The 14,877-nt window shown below is 54.9% G+C and overlaps 1 protein-coding gene across 5 annotated transcripts in view; it reads right to left on the bottom strand.

The window, feature by feature from the left end:
* The window catches only part of TBL1X (transducin beta like 1 X-linked), a 244,773-nt gene that overhangs the window by 17,423 nt on the left and 212,473 nt on the right, over positions 1–14,877 (bottom strand). For all 5 annotated transcript variants that reach the window (XM_047764411.1, XM_047764412.1, XM_047764410.1 and 2 more), the window contains 7 exons: positions 14,669–14,814; positions 11,106–11,373; positions 8,892–9,024; positions 8,458–8,599; positions 7,398–7,461; positions 7,177–7,274; positions 2,993–3,053 (listed from right to left, as the gene is read on the bottom strand). In XM_047764411.1, coding sequence (XP_047620367.1) covers positions 2,993–3,053; positions 7,177–7,274; positions 7,398–7,461; positions 8,458–8,599; positions 8,892–9,024; positions 11,106–11,373; positions 14,669–14,814 — 912 coding nt within the window. The remainder of the gene's footprint in view (positions 1–2,992; positions 3,054–7,176; positions 7,275–7,397; positions 7,462–8,457; positions 8,600–8,891; positions 9,025–11,105; positions 11,374–14,668; positions 14,815–14,877) is intronic.

Here is a 14,877-nt window from a genome sequence, read left to right as displayed (position 1 = left end):
TGTACAGTGTTCTGTCAATTTCTGCTGTACGGCAAAGCGACTCAGTTATGCACATATATATATATATATATACACACACACACACATTCTTTTTCTCATATCATCTTCCATCATGTTCCATCACAAGTGATTGTATGTAGTTCCCTGTGCTGTACCGGAAACCGTTCTGTAGATATGTTCATTTGTGGCATATTTTAGATTCCACGTAGCAGTGATACTATATGGTATTTGTCTTTCTGTCTGACTTACTTCACTTGGTATGAGAACCTCTAGTTCCCTCCATGCTGCTGCAAATGGCATTACTTTGCTTTTCTTTACGTTTGAGGAGTATTCCATTGTGTATATGTAGCACATCTTCTTAATCCATTCATCTGTTGATGGACATTTGGGTTGCTTCCATGTTTCGGCTATTGGGAACAATGCTGCAATGAACATACAGGTGCATGTATCTTTTTTAAGGAAAGTTTTGTCTGGATATGCACCCAAGAGTGGGACTGCTGGGTCATATGGTAGTTCTCTACTTAGTTTTCTGAGGTACCTCCATACTGTTTTCCACAGTGGTTGTACCAATTTACATTCCCACCAATGTAAGGTTCCCTTTCCAGCATTTTTTATTTGTAGACTTATTAATGACGGCCATTCTGACTGGTGTGAAGTGGTAGGTACCTCCCTGTAGTTTTGATTTGCATTTCTCTAATAATCAGTGATGTTGAGCATTTTTTCATGTGTGTTGGCCATCCACATGTCTTCTTTGGAGAAATGTCTATTCAGGTCTTCTGCCCATTTTTCACTTGGGTTGTTTGTTTCTTTGCTGTTGATTTGTAGGAGTTGTTTGTATATTCTGGAGATGAAGCCCTTGTCCATTGCATCGTGTGCAACTATTTTCTCCCATTCTGTAGGTTGTCTTTTTTTTTTTTTTTAATGATTTCCTTTGCTGTGCAGAAGATTGTAAGTTTGATTAGTTCCCACTGGTTTGAATGTTACATTTTGCTGAAAGACTTTCTAAATGAATTCTTAGGATAAACCCATTAGAGGAACTTTGCTGACAATTATCTTGGGCATATTCCCTGAAAAACAGAAGGCAGAGCTTTCTGCAAGACAGATATTCAGCCAGCACACGAGTACCTGATGCTCTAGGCCTCTGACCTTATCACCACGTCCTTTGTGACAACCAGAGGAGGAATGGTTTTGGCTTTGTGCCAGACACTGTGGAAATTCACCAGACTGGCTTTGATCTGCACAGTCTACAGCGCAGATGTCTGGCCCGGAGAAGACACACACAGATCAAAACAGGCAGCCTGTGTTGCCAGGGGCTGGGGAAAGTGGGCGTGAGAGTGTGTTCTTCATGGGGGAGGGGTTTCCCGGCGGGATGACAGGAACATCCTGGAACTAGACTGTGGTGAATGGTACACATATGCTGCCTACTCCCCACCCCTCCCGGGGCTGGGATGCCCACATGCTGGTCCTGGAGTCATGTCCGTTTCCCCGGGGCGGGGGGTGGGGGGGATATGTTCCAGGATACGCTCCCCAACCTCCCCATCGTGAGTGGAGTTACATGAAAGCCACACCAGTAACAAAATAATGGGCAAGCCTCAGGTGTATCAGACGAGGTCCTCAAGCCCTGGGGACAGCCATGGCAGAGGTGGGAGCCCTGTGCAGGGCAGAAAGGTGTACACCAGCACCTGCTGGGTGGGCCTTGAGCAGGGGCGCTGAAGTACCAGGTGGACTAAGAGAAGCTGGCATCCATGCATCTGCCACGGGCCTCGCCAGTAAGGGCCCTTCCTCAGTCTGCTCCCCGCAGGGCTGCATCCCTGGCATAGCGCACCCCTTGGGCACTGAGATGGGCTGTGCGGTCTTGGGGGGGCCCTTGGGCCAGTCCTCGGGTTGAGATCATCCCCACGCACCACCCATCCCGAGAGGCCCCCTGACGCCCTCGTAAGCATCCCCTCGGGGACAGCTGACACGGCAGTAAAGGCTCACCCCACACATGGCGTGATGCCCCAGAACGGAGCAGCTGGCTCCTGGGAAGACAGGCGGGAACTACCCGCTTGTATGATTGTCTTCTCACGGGCTGTCCCCCCTGCGGTGTGTCCACCTCTGTCTTAGGTTAAGAGGCCGCATCTAACCACAGCTCTGAGTCTCAGGGGACGTGAACTGTCATGTGGGAAGCTGGGAACCTGGATGCTGAGACCCTGGGCTGCCCTGTGGGGCCTGGTGCAGCTCCAACACACAGACACAGTCGGGTCGAGAGCAGCAGCTGCACATTGTACAGGAAGGGCTTACCAGCCTGGGCCGACACCGCTCTTCGGGCCCTTGGCCCGAGTCTGGGCATCTGAATTTTCTGGAGGGTTTCCACCATTCCTGACTGGGAAGAATGGCTTCCACGCCTCGACTGTTTGTGCAAACAATGTGGTTTATGCTGCACCCCCTGTTCCTCCCAGGGGTGCAGGATGCCAAGGGGGCAGGCCCGCAGAGCCACCCTGGGCACCAGGCTCTGCTGAGTTTCCTGGTGGAGGACGGTTTGCACGCGCCCCTAGAGCTTGTTTCTGGGGCCGTCAGCAGGTCCTGTGTGATTCCACCAGGAGGCGACGTCTGGAAGCTCCGGGTCTCTCCCGGGTGACTCTGCCCTCTGCGGGTTTTGCTCTGCATCTTGTTGTCAGAAGACGTCTGAGCTGTGTGTTCACCTGTATGCTGAGCCCTCCTCCCGGGAAGAGCTGAAGCTGGGCGAGGTCCCCCGGCCCCCACACCACGTCCTGGGGCTGCGGCCAGAAGGAGCCCAGGTGGGGTCAGGGTGCGGGGGGGGGGGGGGGGGCGGGGGGAGGCTCCCTGCAGTGTTTGCAAACTTGGTACCCGAGTGCTGCAAACCTTAAGAGCCACGCTTCCCGTGAGACGGGTTTTCTCACTACCAGCAAGGGGACACTTCCCAGGACTCAGATGACTACTTCTGAATTAGCAAAACACAAAAATACATCTCCGTTTTAAAGCTACGCACCAGAATGAAAGGGAAACTGCTGTTTGGCCTCTCCGGTGTGGGCGTCCCAGATTATTGTTGTCTGCGCTCCGCAAAAAACAAAGAAAAGGAAACAACGTTAGTAACTTTTCTTGGGGAGTGTTTTCTCCAGAAAAATGTATCCTACAAGCAAACGCAGGGGTCCCTCTCTTCTCTCAACCCAGCACTACCCAATAAATAGCACGCAGGCCACACAGGAAGTTGAAACCTTTCTAGTAATCACACACACACACACACACAGACACACAGGAAAAAAAGGTAGAACTACTTTTAACGGTTGTTTCTTTCAGTCTGATGTGGCCAAAATATTAACATTTCGACATGACATCAACACAGGACTATCAGTGCAATACTGGACATTCTTTTTGTCCGTGTCTTTAGAATCCATGGTGTGTTTGGCGCTTTAGAATCCAGACGGTCACATTTATAAACCTGGCCACACGTGGTGGGGGTTACTGCCCTGGACCCAGCAGCCCTGAGACTCAGAAAAGGACCAATCCTGGTGGGAATCGGCCCAACCATGAAACTGTACGGATGCAGATCTAAACACGTTTTCGTAACCAAAAGAAAAGCCCCATGACCTGGGGGCACGGGATACAGTGCAGCACTTGGGTTACACTGGGGTGTGGCACTGATTGACTGGTCCACCTATAAAGACGGAAAAAAAAAGATCTCCACCCCGGGGAGCATGGGGGGGGGGCAGGGGGACAAAGCAAATCACAGACGCTTAAGAAGCTCCTGCTGGGAGGCCCTTAGGGAAGCAGCCAGGGGGAGCTCAGTGAAAACCATTACAACTCAGTCTTTTTTTTTCTTTTAAAACGGCCACTCCTGCAGCAGAGGGAAGGTGCGGGGCCAGGAACTGAATCTGAGCAGCAGCGGCGACCCACGCGGCACGCTTTAACTCCCTGAGCCTGGCTGGGGAACCGAACCCGCATCTCCTTAGCGACCCGAGAAGCCGTGGTCAGATTCTCAACCCGCTGAGCCACGGAAGGAACTCCCAGAATTGAGTGTTAATCAACAGGAATTTTCCACTACACTGGAACCTTTACACGCCCCCGCCCTCCCACCCCGGCAAAGATCTGCCAGGCAAAGGACATACAAACTCTTCCACAACTCTGATACAGTTTCACACGCTACATCCGTATCTGTTTCAATTTGCTGATGTTATACATTGACTATCCACTGGATAGGAGCTCCCCTAGTGGCTCAGTGGGTTAAGAAGCTGACTAGTATCCATGAGGATGCAGGTTCGATCCCTGGCCCCGCTCAGCGGGTTAAGGCTCTGGCGTTGCCATGAGCTGTGGTGTAGGTCGCAGGTGCAGCTCGAAGCCTTGCGTTGCTGTGGCTGCGGTGTAGGCTGGCAGGTGTACCTCCGATTTGACCGCTAGCCTGGGAACTTCCATATGCCACAGGAGCAGCCCGAAAAGATTAAAAAAAAAAAAAAAAGGCAAAGAATATACTCCAGCCAAAAAAGCGTTCGTGACACGAAAGCTCTTCAGAATCTGAAATACACTTTAGCCACTTTGGGCTAAGCATGCACTGAAGGTCAAAGCCAGCATCTCTACATTACATTTCCTCCCTGAGAATATACTGCTTTTGAAACCTGACTATTACGCACTGGCTGACTACTAATCACGGCAGACGGTGTCTGCTGCAGAGACGGCTAGGAACCTGAACGTGCAGTTCACGAACTGTCCCGTGCACTGCCTGGTGGGGTCAAAAGATAATCAGGCAGCAGATCCAAAACGGATATAAAAACAGCCCCTGGGGTGGGGGCAGGGAGGAGCCGAGGATGCAAAGAACTCTTTGGAGTGTGTGGAGGTTCAAGGGCAGGAGTTCCTGGCCATGGGGCGGGAGTTCCAACCCCTTCCCGACTCTGTACCAAGGTGTCCCCAAGGCCAAGTGGTGAGGCTCCCGAGGGCTCCATGCTCCTGTCCGTGAAAAAGGACAGAGCCCCCCAGGGACTCCCTCTCGCCTTGGGAGCATCACAGGGGCCAACGCAGGCAGTAGTTATCACCTGCACAAATCTTTAAAATAGTTCAGTCAGCAGTATGGATGACCAGCCTTCCAGAAGACCAAGTTCCATGTGTGTGTGTGTGTGTGTGTGTGTGTGTGTGTGTGTGTGTGTGTGTGTGTGTGTGTGTGAGATGTCTGAACTGTAACGTCGCTGGGAAAATTCAGTGGTAGCTGTAGGAGAACCTTTAGCGCATCAACCATAGCAGCTCAGCGTTCTCATGTGAGACATAAGGTTGCCAAGGTTGAACAAAAGGTTTGCTAGCATCAACGAGAGAGAGAGACAGAGAGAGAGAGAGAGAGAGAGAGAGAGAGAGATGAAGAATGATAATTCACTGCCCTAGTCGGTGACCCTACTGTCACGCAGGGGCAGCAAACCTTTCCTGTCAAGGCCCAGAGAGAGAATATTTCAGGCTTTGAGGACCACACGGTGTCTGTTACAACTCGGCCGTCCCGCTGTTGTAGCAGGAAAGTCGCCACGGACTATTTGGAGCCAATGGGTGGGGCTGCAGGCCAAGAAAACGTTATTTACAAAAACAGCTAATGGGCCAGATTTGACCTGCGGGCCAGGGCTTATCAAATGCAACGATGACTATTCCGAGAGCGTGACAATGCTTACAGGTCACCTCTATCATGTTCTATGCATTTTTAGAACCTGAATGGACAGACAGTAGTTACTTTATAATCATCCGGAAGTCATTATGCAAATGCGAAGCCTTCTGGAGACCAGGCCAGAGCACTGCATGCAGGCATGGTTTCTAGCTGTAGAGCCATACACTGATGTGAGAATGGGGTTGTTTTTTCCTTCTTTTTTTTTGTCTTTTTGCTATTTCTTGGGCCGCTCCTGCGGCATATGGAGGTTCCCAGGCTAGGGGTCGAATCGGAGCTGTAGCCACCGGCCTACACCAGAGCCACAGCAACACGGGATCTGAGCCGCGTCTGCAACCTACACCACAGCTCACGGCAACGGCCGGATCGTTAACCCACTGAGCAAGGGCAGGGACCGAACCCGCCACCTCATGGTTCCTAGTCGGATTCGTTAACCACTGTGCCACGACGGGAACTCCCGTTTTTCCCTTCTTCACTTCTTTCTTTCCTTCTGTCTTTTTTGGGCCGCACCCACGGCACATGGAGGTTCCCAGGCTAGGGGTCCAATCAGAGCTTTGGCTGGCGGCGTACACCACAGCCACAGCCACGCCAGATCCGAGCTGCATCTGCGATCTACACCACAGCTCAGGGCAACGCTGGATCCTTAACCCATGGAGCGAGGCCAGGGATTGAACCTGGGTCCTCATGGATGCTACTCAGATTCGTTTCCGCTGAGCCATGATGGGAACTCCTCCTTTTTCGGTTCTTGATAACGCTTCTTTTCCAAAGTTGTTTGGAATGACTTAGAATCCCTGCCAAGTTTTGGGGGCGGAATAACCATTCACGCAGGGGCTCTAGGGGTCATGATTCCATTTCTGTCCTGACAGCTAAGGAGACAGAAACCCAGACAGGGTAGGGGGGGGTGCTGGAATTAGCGGAGTCAGAGCCAGTATGGCATCTACACCTCCGGACCTTTCACCCGGTGTCCCTTCACCCCATAAGGGCTCCTAGATGCGCCTGGGTGATCACAGCCACTCAGACTTACTGCCGTTACAACCCACCAGGCAACCTGGTCTGGGCACAGAGTGGATTCTAGGTCTGCTCTGCGGGCTGCCATGAGCACGCGCCCTCGTACGCGCGTCTGCCTTCCTCCTGCTCTCAGGGACCCTGTGATCTAGAGACAGAAGCAACGATGATTCTCGAGGGAGGGGAACAAGCCTGGTGGGCAAAACCGCTGGTCAGAGTTTACGCAGAGGGCACGCCACACCAGTGGGCTCCTTGAAGCAGTGGATAAATGCAATCTGGGGATTGCTTCTTTCTACCACTGAATACGAACCTCCAAACACATGGGGGGAAGCTTTGCAGGAAGGTCTGTGGCTACAGTGCATGAGAGATGACGGGAGGTCGGCCAAAACTCACAGAAACAAACAACCCCGAGACAAGTCTTTCAGATTTCTTCCGGGGAGGCAGAAGTCTCGGAATTCAAAGAAACCCTGATGTTATCGGAGATTAAACCTAAAGGAGCATCTGCGGAGCACAGAGACGTCTTTCACGCAAACACTCACTTTGTCGACTCCAGCACTCAAAATGTAATTCCCCTTCTTGTTCCACTTCAAGGCAAAGATGGGGCCTTTATGTTGGCCTAAGGTGCTGGCCAGGTTACCTGGTATGTAAAAAAACAAAGCACAGCAAGCATGGTGACCTCCAAGTCCCGGGCTGCTCCCTGGATGATGACAAACCACAGCACCTCTCGGCCGATCCCCGAGCCGGGGGAGGCAGAACTTACCATCTTCCGTCCATATCCTGGCAAAACCGTCATAGGAACCTGTAGCCAACAGTGTCCCATCACTCTGCGGGCCAGAGAGAAACACACAGCAACAACGACAGCTTAGTGGGGGCAGCTCTGAAAAGGGAGCCTCTCACGTAGGCGGGGCCGGAGCCATCTGACGTCAGTCACCAGTTTCCGGGGAAGGGCCTCGCCAGGTACGGCAGGTGTGCCGGCCGACCTCAGCCGCCGCTGCCCTTCCGTGAGCACCGAGGACAGAACGGGCTCCCCGGTAAGAGCATCAAGGAGAGGAGGGGGCGAGGAAAGCACATCGCAACCCCTCCCCACCTACGACATCCATAGCAACACCTACGAGAAGGTATCGTGAGGCTTTTGGAGACTGAGATGAGCTTTTAAAGATTTTTGCAGAGAGGGAGGACTGGACTCTGTGACAAAGTGACAGAATATGCAGGAACAGGTCATTAAAGAGCGACAAGGAGTTCCCGTCGTGGCGCAGTGGTTATCGAATCCGACTAGGAACCATGAGGTGGCTGGTTTGGTCCCTGCCCTTGCTCAGTGGGTTAACGATCCGGCGTTGCCGTGAGCTGTGGTGTAGGTTGCAGACGCGGCTCGGATCCCGCGTTGATGTGGCTCTGGTGTAGGCCGGTGGCTACAGCTCCGATTCGACCCCTAGCCTGGGAACCTCCATATGCCATGGGAGCGGCCCAAGAAATAGCAACAACAACAACAACAAAAGACAAAAGACAAAAAAAAAAAAAAAAAAAAGAGCGACAAAACCGCAAGGAGCCAAAGGCTGCGTGTGTCTCAGATACACACGCACGAGACCCCAGGGCTGGAGGATGAGAACAGGCTCCCGGACAGGACCTCCCAGATTCCTCCCGAGCACCCAGCTAGGGGCCGCCCAGGGCGAAGAAACGGAGGCCGGCCCCCGGGGTGGGGGACCGAGCACACGGCCCCCTCCTGGCGTCCATGTCGCCCGCTCCATCCCGCAGCCCTCCCGTAGTTGCGGGCGGGCTTTGCAGACGTGAAGTGAGCGTCCCGGGCGGGGGAGGCGGCTTACGTTCCAGTCCAGCGAGGTCACGTCTTTGTTGCTGGGGACGTCGTGGCCGCCCTCTCGTATGCAGTGCCTCAACACCAGCTGGGTGGAGCCCCCGTTGCTGTTTTCGTTGAGGTTCCATATCCTCGCGGTGGAATCTCCGGATCTGCGCAAGGAATACACGCGGCCCTTGGCGTCTTAACCCCCCCCGCCCCCCCCCCCCCCAGCGCGTCCCTTCCCGGTCCCGGCTGCGCTCAGCAATTTGAAAGGTCCCCGAGCTGCTCCCCACCCTGCGGGAAGTGGCGGAGGCACGGCTTCTCCGCAGTCAGCGGCGCCGGAGCCCAGGCCCCGGTCTGCACGCGGGGGGCAGAGGCCACACGCACGGGAGCAGAGGAGCGCGCGTCCCCTCCGGCTGCCCAGGCGCCCTGACCCTGGGCAGCCCCGCCGGCCGGCCTTACCCGGAAGCCAGGAGGTCACTGACGGGGTTCCAGGCACAAATGAACACCTCAGACTCGTGGCCCCGAAGGACCGTGGCTTTGTTGGGTGGAATCTCCACGTCCCCATCGATTTCCATTGGCTTTGAATGATTATCTGTCTCGGGAAACAGGCAGAGACGCGTGGCTGACGGACACCAGAGAAACCCACCCGCGGGGCCCCTGAGTTCTAGAAACGACTTCTTTGGCTGGTCCAGGTCATGTCACTTCTGATGATGACAACTAAGTCATGGCTTTTATGTAATTTAGCAAATATGCTACCTTTCTTTACACTCTCCAAATTTAATAGAAGAATACAAACCAGTATTTCTTCTTTATAACTAGGGCCAGGCTCACATCTACCAACAACCAGAACGAGACTCAACAAAGCTGACTACAGCCAGCTGGCTCTTGAGTGGAGGCGCCTTCTCGATAGGACAAGACATTTTATCTGGAGGGTGGTGGACATGAGCCATGCTAAATGCCACCTGGGAGAGGCTCACCCTGCAAAGTGGCTGTTTTCCCCCAAGTGGCACAAGAAAAAAAAATTTTTTTTTCCTTTGGACTTTTTAGGGCTGCACCCACAGCATATGGAGGTGCCCAGGCCTAGGGGTCCAATCCGAGCTATATCCGCCAGCCTACACCACAGCCACAGCAACGCAGGATCCGAGCCAGGTCTTCGACCTATACCACAGCGCATGACAACACTGGATCTTTAACCCACTGAGTGAGGCCAGGGATCGAACCTGCAACCTCACGGCTCCTAGTCTGATTTGTTTTTGCTGCGCCACAATGGGAACTCCCAAGAAAAAAAATCCCTGAACGTCAGGATGAAGCTTTATGTCAGACTGCATTCTGGCCACGACCTGCCTTGTGGCAAATTGGGAGCAAGGACCAGGCGGGACCAGGTTTCCAGAACAAAGTAAAAGTCAAAACCACCAGATGATGTGTGTGTGGTGGGGGGTGGGGGTGGCAGTCAGCCCTCGGATGAAAAGTAACCCCCAGGGACCCCTGAAACGGAGGCTCTCAGTCTGTGAGCCGCCAGCGCACTTTAAGGCGTTGCACCTGCCGCCCGGTGGCCACGCGCCCTCGGAGTTTCCTAAGATCGAAAAGACACAGGTGCAATTTGGAAGCCTGCAAAATTCCTGTCCTGGCAGACAAACGCAGTTCTCGAAGCTCCCCAATTCAAGTTACTTTCTGGGGTGAAAGACTAAGAGAACAAGGACATGTATCTTCCCGTTTTCTTTATTTTTGGAATCCTGAGCGATGTAGTCCATGGGAGTGGACAGCCCATACACGACCTGTGCTTCCAGCCACCTGTTCTGTTCTTCTCCTTTCTCTGCCCCATCACTTTGGACCTTGATAACAGTGACTACAGGCCCTGCCGGCGGGAGGTCTTTGCATTCAACACTCGACAGATGGCCTCTAAGCCATCCTGCTGTAACATAATCCGCATCGCAGCCTGCCCCGCAGCCCGCCCCGGCTTCGGCTTCCTGCTCAACGCTGTAGCCGCCCCTCTACCCTACCAGAGAGGCCTGGAAGAACGAACGCCTTCCCTGGGCCCATGGATGATGACCCGGGCAGCACGGCTGCTCGGAGGGCGATGATTTTCAAGCAAGGCAGAACACACATGCATGCATAACACATGGGCTCACACCGCAGACTCACACACACAAACTCTTTGCACGTAAACCCCCGAGCACTTTCGGAGTTTAAAAGCAGTCACAGTGTCTGGGTAAACATGGTAGCCTCTCATTTATTTGCCGCATAATTTTGGGCACTAAGCAAACGGGGACCCTCTGGCAGGCCCCAAAGCAGCACCTGCTGTCTGAGCCCGGGGCCCTCTCAGAGACCATGAGCTCTGAGTGTCACACATCACATCTGACTGCCAGGCTGGAGGATGCGGCGGGGCCTCCACCGACAATCCTTTCCTTTCCGGCCCATCGTCACAAGGAAGAAAACTACCTTTCACGCTACATGAGCTCTCAGGGCAGCCCTCCTGAAGCTGAGCGAACGTGGGTAAAAAACACGACATGTCTAAGGATGTCGATGCCAAACCCTCGCGGCGGCAGAGGAGGCAAACCCTGGACACCCACCCCAGCAATCGCGCAGGAGGCGGGGCCTCGAAGCAGCGGGGACCTGGCTGGACGGAGAACAGAGGGAAGCCGCCGAGAGCGAGGCTCCGGAAACGGCACTCACTTATCGCGTGCGCTCCGTTCTCCTCGCCGTTCACCGTGGCCTCGCCGTTCTTTGGTGGATTCTGCTGGGAAACAGCCGCTGCGGCTGCCGGGGCCGCCGGAGCCGCCGTGGCTGCTGCCGCTGCCGCCGCTGCCGCCGCCGCCGCGCTGGCCTGCTGCTGCGCCAGCTTCTCCCGGAAGGCCTGCTGCCGCGTCTGCACCACGTCGGGCATCACCGCGTCGATCAGGGACAGGGACTCTATGGGGCGGCCGTCGAACACCGTGCCGTCCTGGGGACGAGCCCGGCACAGCGTCAGCTCCTGCACAGGGCTCCCGGCCGGGCTCCGCCCTCCCACCCGACAGGTGCGGCCGGGGACGGAATGAGAGCGACCCGGAGCTGCCTCGGGGGATGCTGCCCCCGGTCGGGAATCCCGAGGATCCCAAGCCAGCTGCCGGGATCCCAGGTGGGCAGCGCGGTGGGAGTGGCGAGGGTGAGCATCCACGGAGGACCGGGCGTAATCGCTGCCCCCAGGTGGGGCCCGAAGTTTGGGTCAACACCAACTGCTGCTGCAGGGGCCGCGGAACCCTTCCACTCAACTTCACCAGGAGAGGGCCACCCTCAGGCAGGGGTTCTCAAAAGGGGGTGGGGTGGGGGTGGAATTCTACCCCTCTGGGGACATGTGGCAAGGTCTGGAAACATTTGGGGTTGTCACACCTGGGCTTCTAGGGATGCTGCTCCCCATCCCACAGAGCTCAGGACAGCCGGGACAGAGAAGGATCTGGCCCCCAAGTGTCGAGACTGCCCAAGGCAAGAAAGCCTGCCTGGGGCCCATGATAAGTGTGGAGCCACTCCCCTTTCATGTGACAGAGGTCTCTCTTTGGACACCTCAGGCCCAGGAGAGTTCCCTGCCCCTCGCAGGGTTGGATTCCTGACACACCTGCCCCCCCCCTCCGGTAATAAACATGCTGCCACCTGAAGGGACTCCCTGGGCTCAGGGTGCAGACCCACACGCATGCACTATCCTCCCAACAGCACGGCTGAGTTCCCATTCCTGCTTTTGGAACTTCCTTTGAATCTCTGGTTTCTATCAACAAGGAAAACATTTCCATGCACACTTAAAAACAGGACAGGGTTCTCTCCTTAGAAAATACGCCAAATGTCAGAGTCACACGAAACTTGGTGCCTCTCGGTCGTGTCTGCTGGATGGGCAAACATGTTTTAGCCTGATTCCCCATAAATTAGGAAGACCTGAGGACCTGAGGTTCAGCTGTGCGGTATCGCAGTGAAACATCGCCCCAGCTGACCACTAGTTACTCTATAAAATGTGAAAATAATGAAACAATATAAAACAACAGAGAACATGGGAAAAAGAAGACAGTCACCTCATCCCCTGGCTACGGCCATGGAGGGGCCAGTGCTGACCGACTGGTCAGCCAGCTTCTATGTCACCCCCTTCTTCACATACTCACACCCCACGTGGATGACGATTTTGTAAAAGGTAGTGACTGCCCAGAGTCACAGAGCATCTCCCAGCTTCCACTTTAAAAGCACGCTGCCTCGTTTTTCACGGCTGGAAACGTACCTGACAAATGTGATACTCTTTCTCTTTTTTTTCTTGGTCTTTTTGCCTTTTCTAGGGCCACTCCCAGGGCATATGGAGGTTCCCAGGCTAAGGGTCCAATCAGAGCCGTAGCCGCCGGCCTACGCCGCAGCCACAGCAACACGGGATCTGAGCCGCATCTGCGACCTACACCACAGCTCACGGCAACGCCGGATCCTTAACCCACGGAGCAAGGCCAGAGATTGAACCCGCAACCTCATGGTTTCTAGTCAGATTCGTTAACCACTGAGCCAGGACGGGAACTTTGACGCTCTTTCATCCTTCTTGGGACATGTGGGATTTTGAACTGCCAAGGGAGGGTAGGTATGGGGGCTTCTCAAATGGACGCCATGGAAACCGGGGGGCAGGGAAATCCAACTGCAGCAGCATCATACAATCTGAGAGCTGGGGGGACCTCTGGGGTCTTGTACCGCCAGCCCCACGCTGATGTGTTTTGTAGACAGACCCTAGAAGGGCCTCAAGTTGCCGGTGGAAGATCGCGGGCATCCCATGTGAGAAAAGGAAAGGGGAGACTGCCTGTTGTCAGGCAAGAAAGAGCAAAGGGTAGGAAGACACTCGGGTGTTTTCAGAGAGGCGGGGTTGTGGACGATGGCAGAGGAATCCACGTGACAGAACCTAAGCTACGGGACTTCTGCTTAAAAGCTAAGCGGAAAGTGGACTTAAACGCCGTGAATATGACAGACCTGGAAGGAGAACATTAGTTCAGAGGAAGAGGGGATGGAACAGGCTGTAGAGGGATTCAGGCAGATGGGCCCCAAGGCTGCTGTGGCCCTGGAAGGGGCCGCTGGAGGGTCCGGCGACCCTGGGATGGGTGCTGGTAAAGAGGGGGGCGTGGGCGCGGGGCAAGTCGGCTGTGCAGGAGAACATGGGTTCGCTGGGGAAGCCCAGCCAGCCCGACCACAGCGGGAGAAACGGGGTAAAGGAACAGGGGCTCAAGAGAGCAGGGGCACCACAGGGAGCCCGGGCATCCTCACAGGACCATCCTGAGGGCAAAGCAGTACAGGAAGGAGGGGAGCTCGAATAAGCCATTGACACAGGGACAGAGAGTTCCCTGGGGGCTTGTGGGGCTAAAGATCGGTGGCTGCTGTGACAGGGTTCCATCCCTGGCTCGGGAATTTCCGAATGCTATGGGTGTGGTCAAAAAAAGGGGGGGAGGATAACACTGGTCCAAGTACTCAGTGTCCCAATCCACAAAGAGGAAGGGGACACAAACATACCAGAACAAACGTAAAGTTTTAATTACTGTCCCCCCTTCCCCCCAGCAGCTGTTCAATGAGCACAGTAATGAAACCATCCTTGAAATGCTCCTGAACACGAGAGGCGTCCTCTCTCCTCCCTGACTGTCTGGTTGCACCGTGACATAGACCACAGATTCTAAGCAAACGTTTCACAGGGTCCCTCTTCCACCGACCTGCTTGAAGAAATCGAGGCGGGAGAGCATTTTCTGCGCATGTGCAAAGGCCACACCGCCCTGAGGTACCGCTGGCCCTTGAACAACACGGGTTGGACCTGCACACGTTTGCTACAGGCGGATTTTTTCCAATATCTGCACTACTATGTTCACTCTCCTCGGATGCGGAAAAATCCGCGGATGCGGAGTAATTCGCTCAAGCGTAAGGTCGAATACGGGATCTGAACACCTCGGGTTTGGCATCCACGGCAGCTCCTGGACCCAAACTCTGGGGATGCCCAGGAACGACTGTATAAAGCGGCTGCAAATTTGCTGAGTGGTTTTCAGATCTGGCAAAGTACCGTGTAACTGTGACCATCAGTCAACAGCCGGTGATGTGCGCATGGATTTGGAAGACACAACCGCCTAAGCGGCCTCGGAGTGTCACTGACCCGCGTCCCCCAAGCGGATCAGGTGTTAACAGCGAGGGAGAGGAAAGCGCTTCCCCGGCTCTCCCACGCTCCCCGGGTCTGCGCGGCGTGGGCGCCCGCCGCCCGCCCCGGGTGCACGTACCTCGTTGATGCTGATCTCGGCCTCCACATACTGCAGCCCCTTCTGCAGGATGGAGATGAGGGCAGCCGGCGGCACTAGCGTCCCATTGATGTTGGACTGGCTGATGTGGCTCTCGATACCGAACGTGAAGGCCGAGTGGGAAAAACCTGCAGCGAGACAGAGGGGCCCGGGTTCCGTGAGCCCTGGGCTGGGGGGGCGGAGGGATCAGC

Source organism: Phacochoerus africanus, chromosome X (assembly GCF_016906955.1).
Source record: "Phacochoerus africanus isolate WHEZ1 chromosome X, ROS_Pafr_v1, whole genome shotgun sequence".
Taxonomy (NCBI): Eukaryota; Metazoa; Chordata; class Mammalia; order Artiodactyla; family Suidae; genus Phacochoerus; species Phacochoerus africanus.
This window is presented reverse-complemented; position numbering and strand designations above follow the sequence as displayed.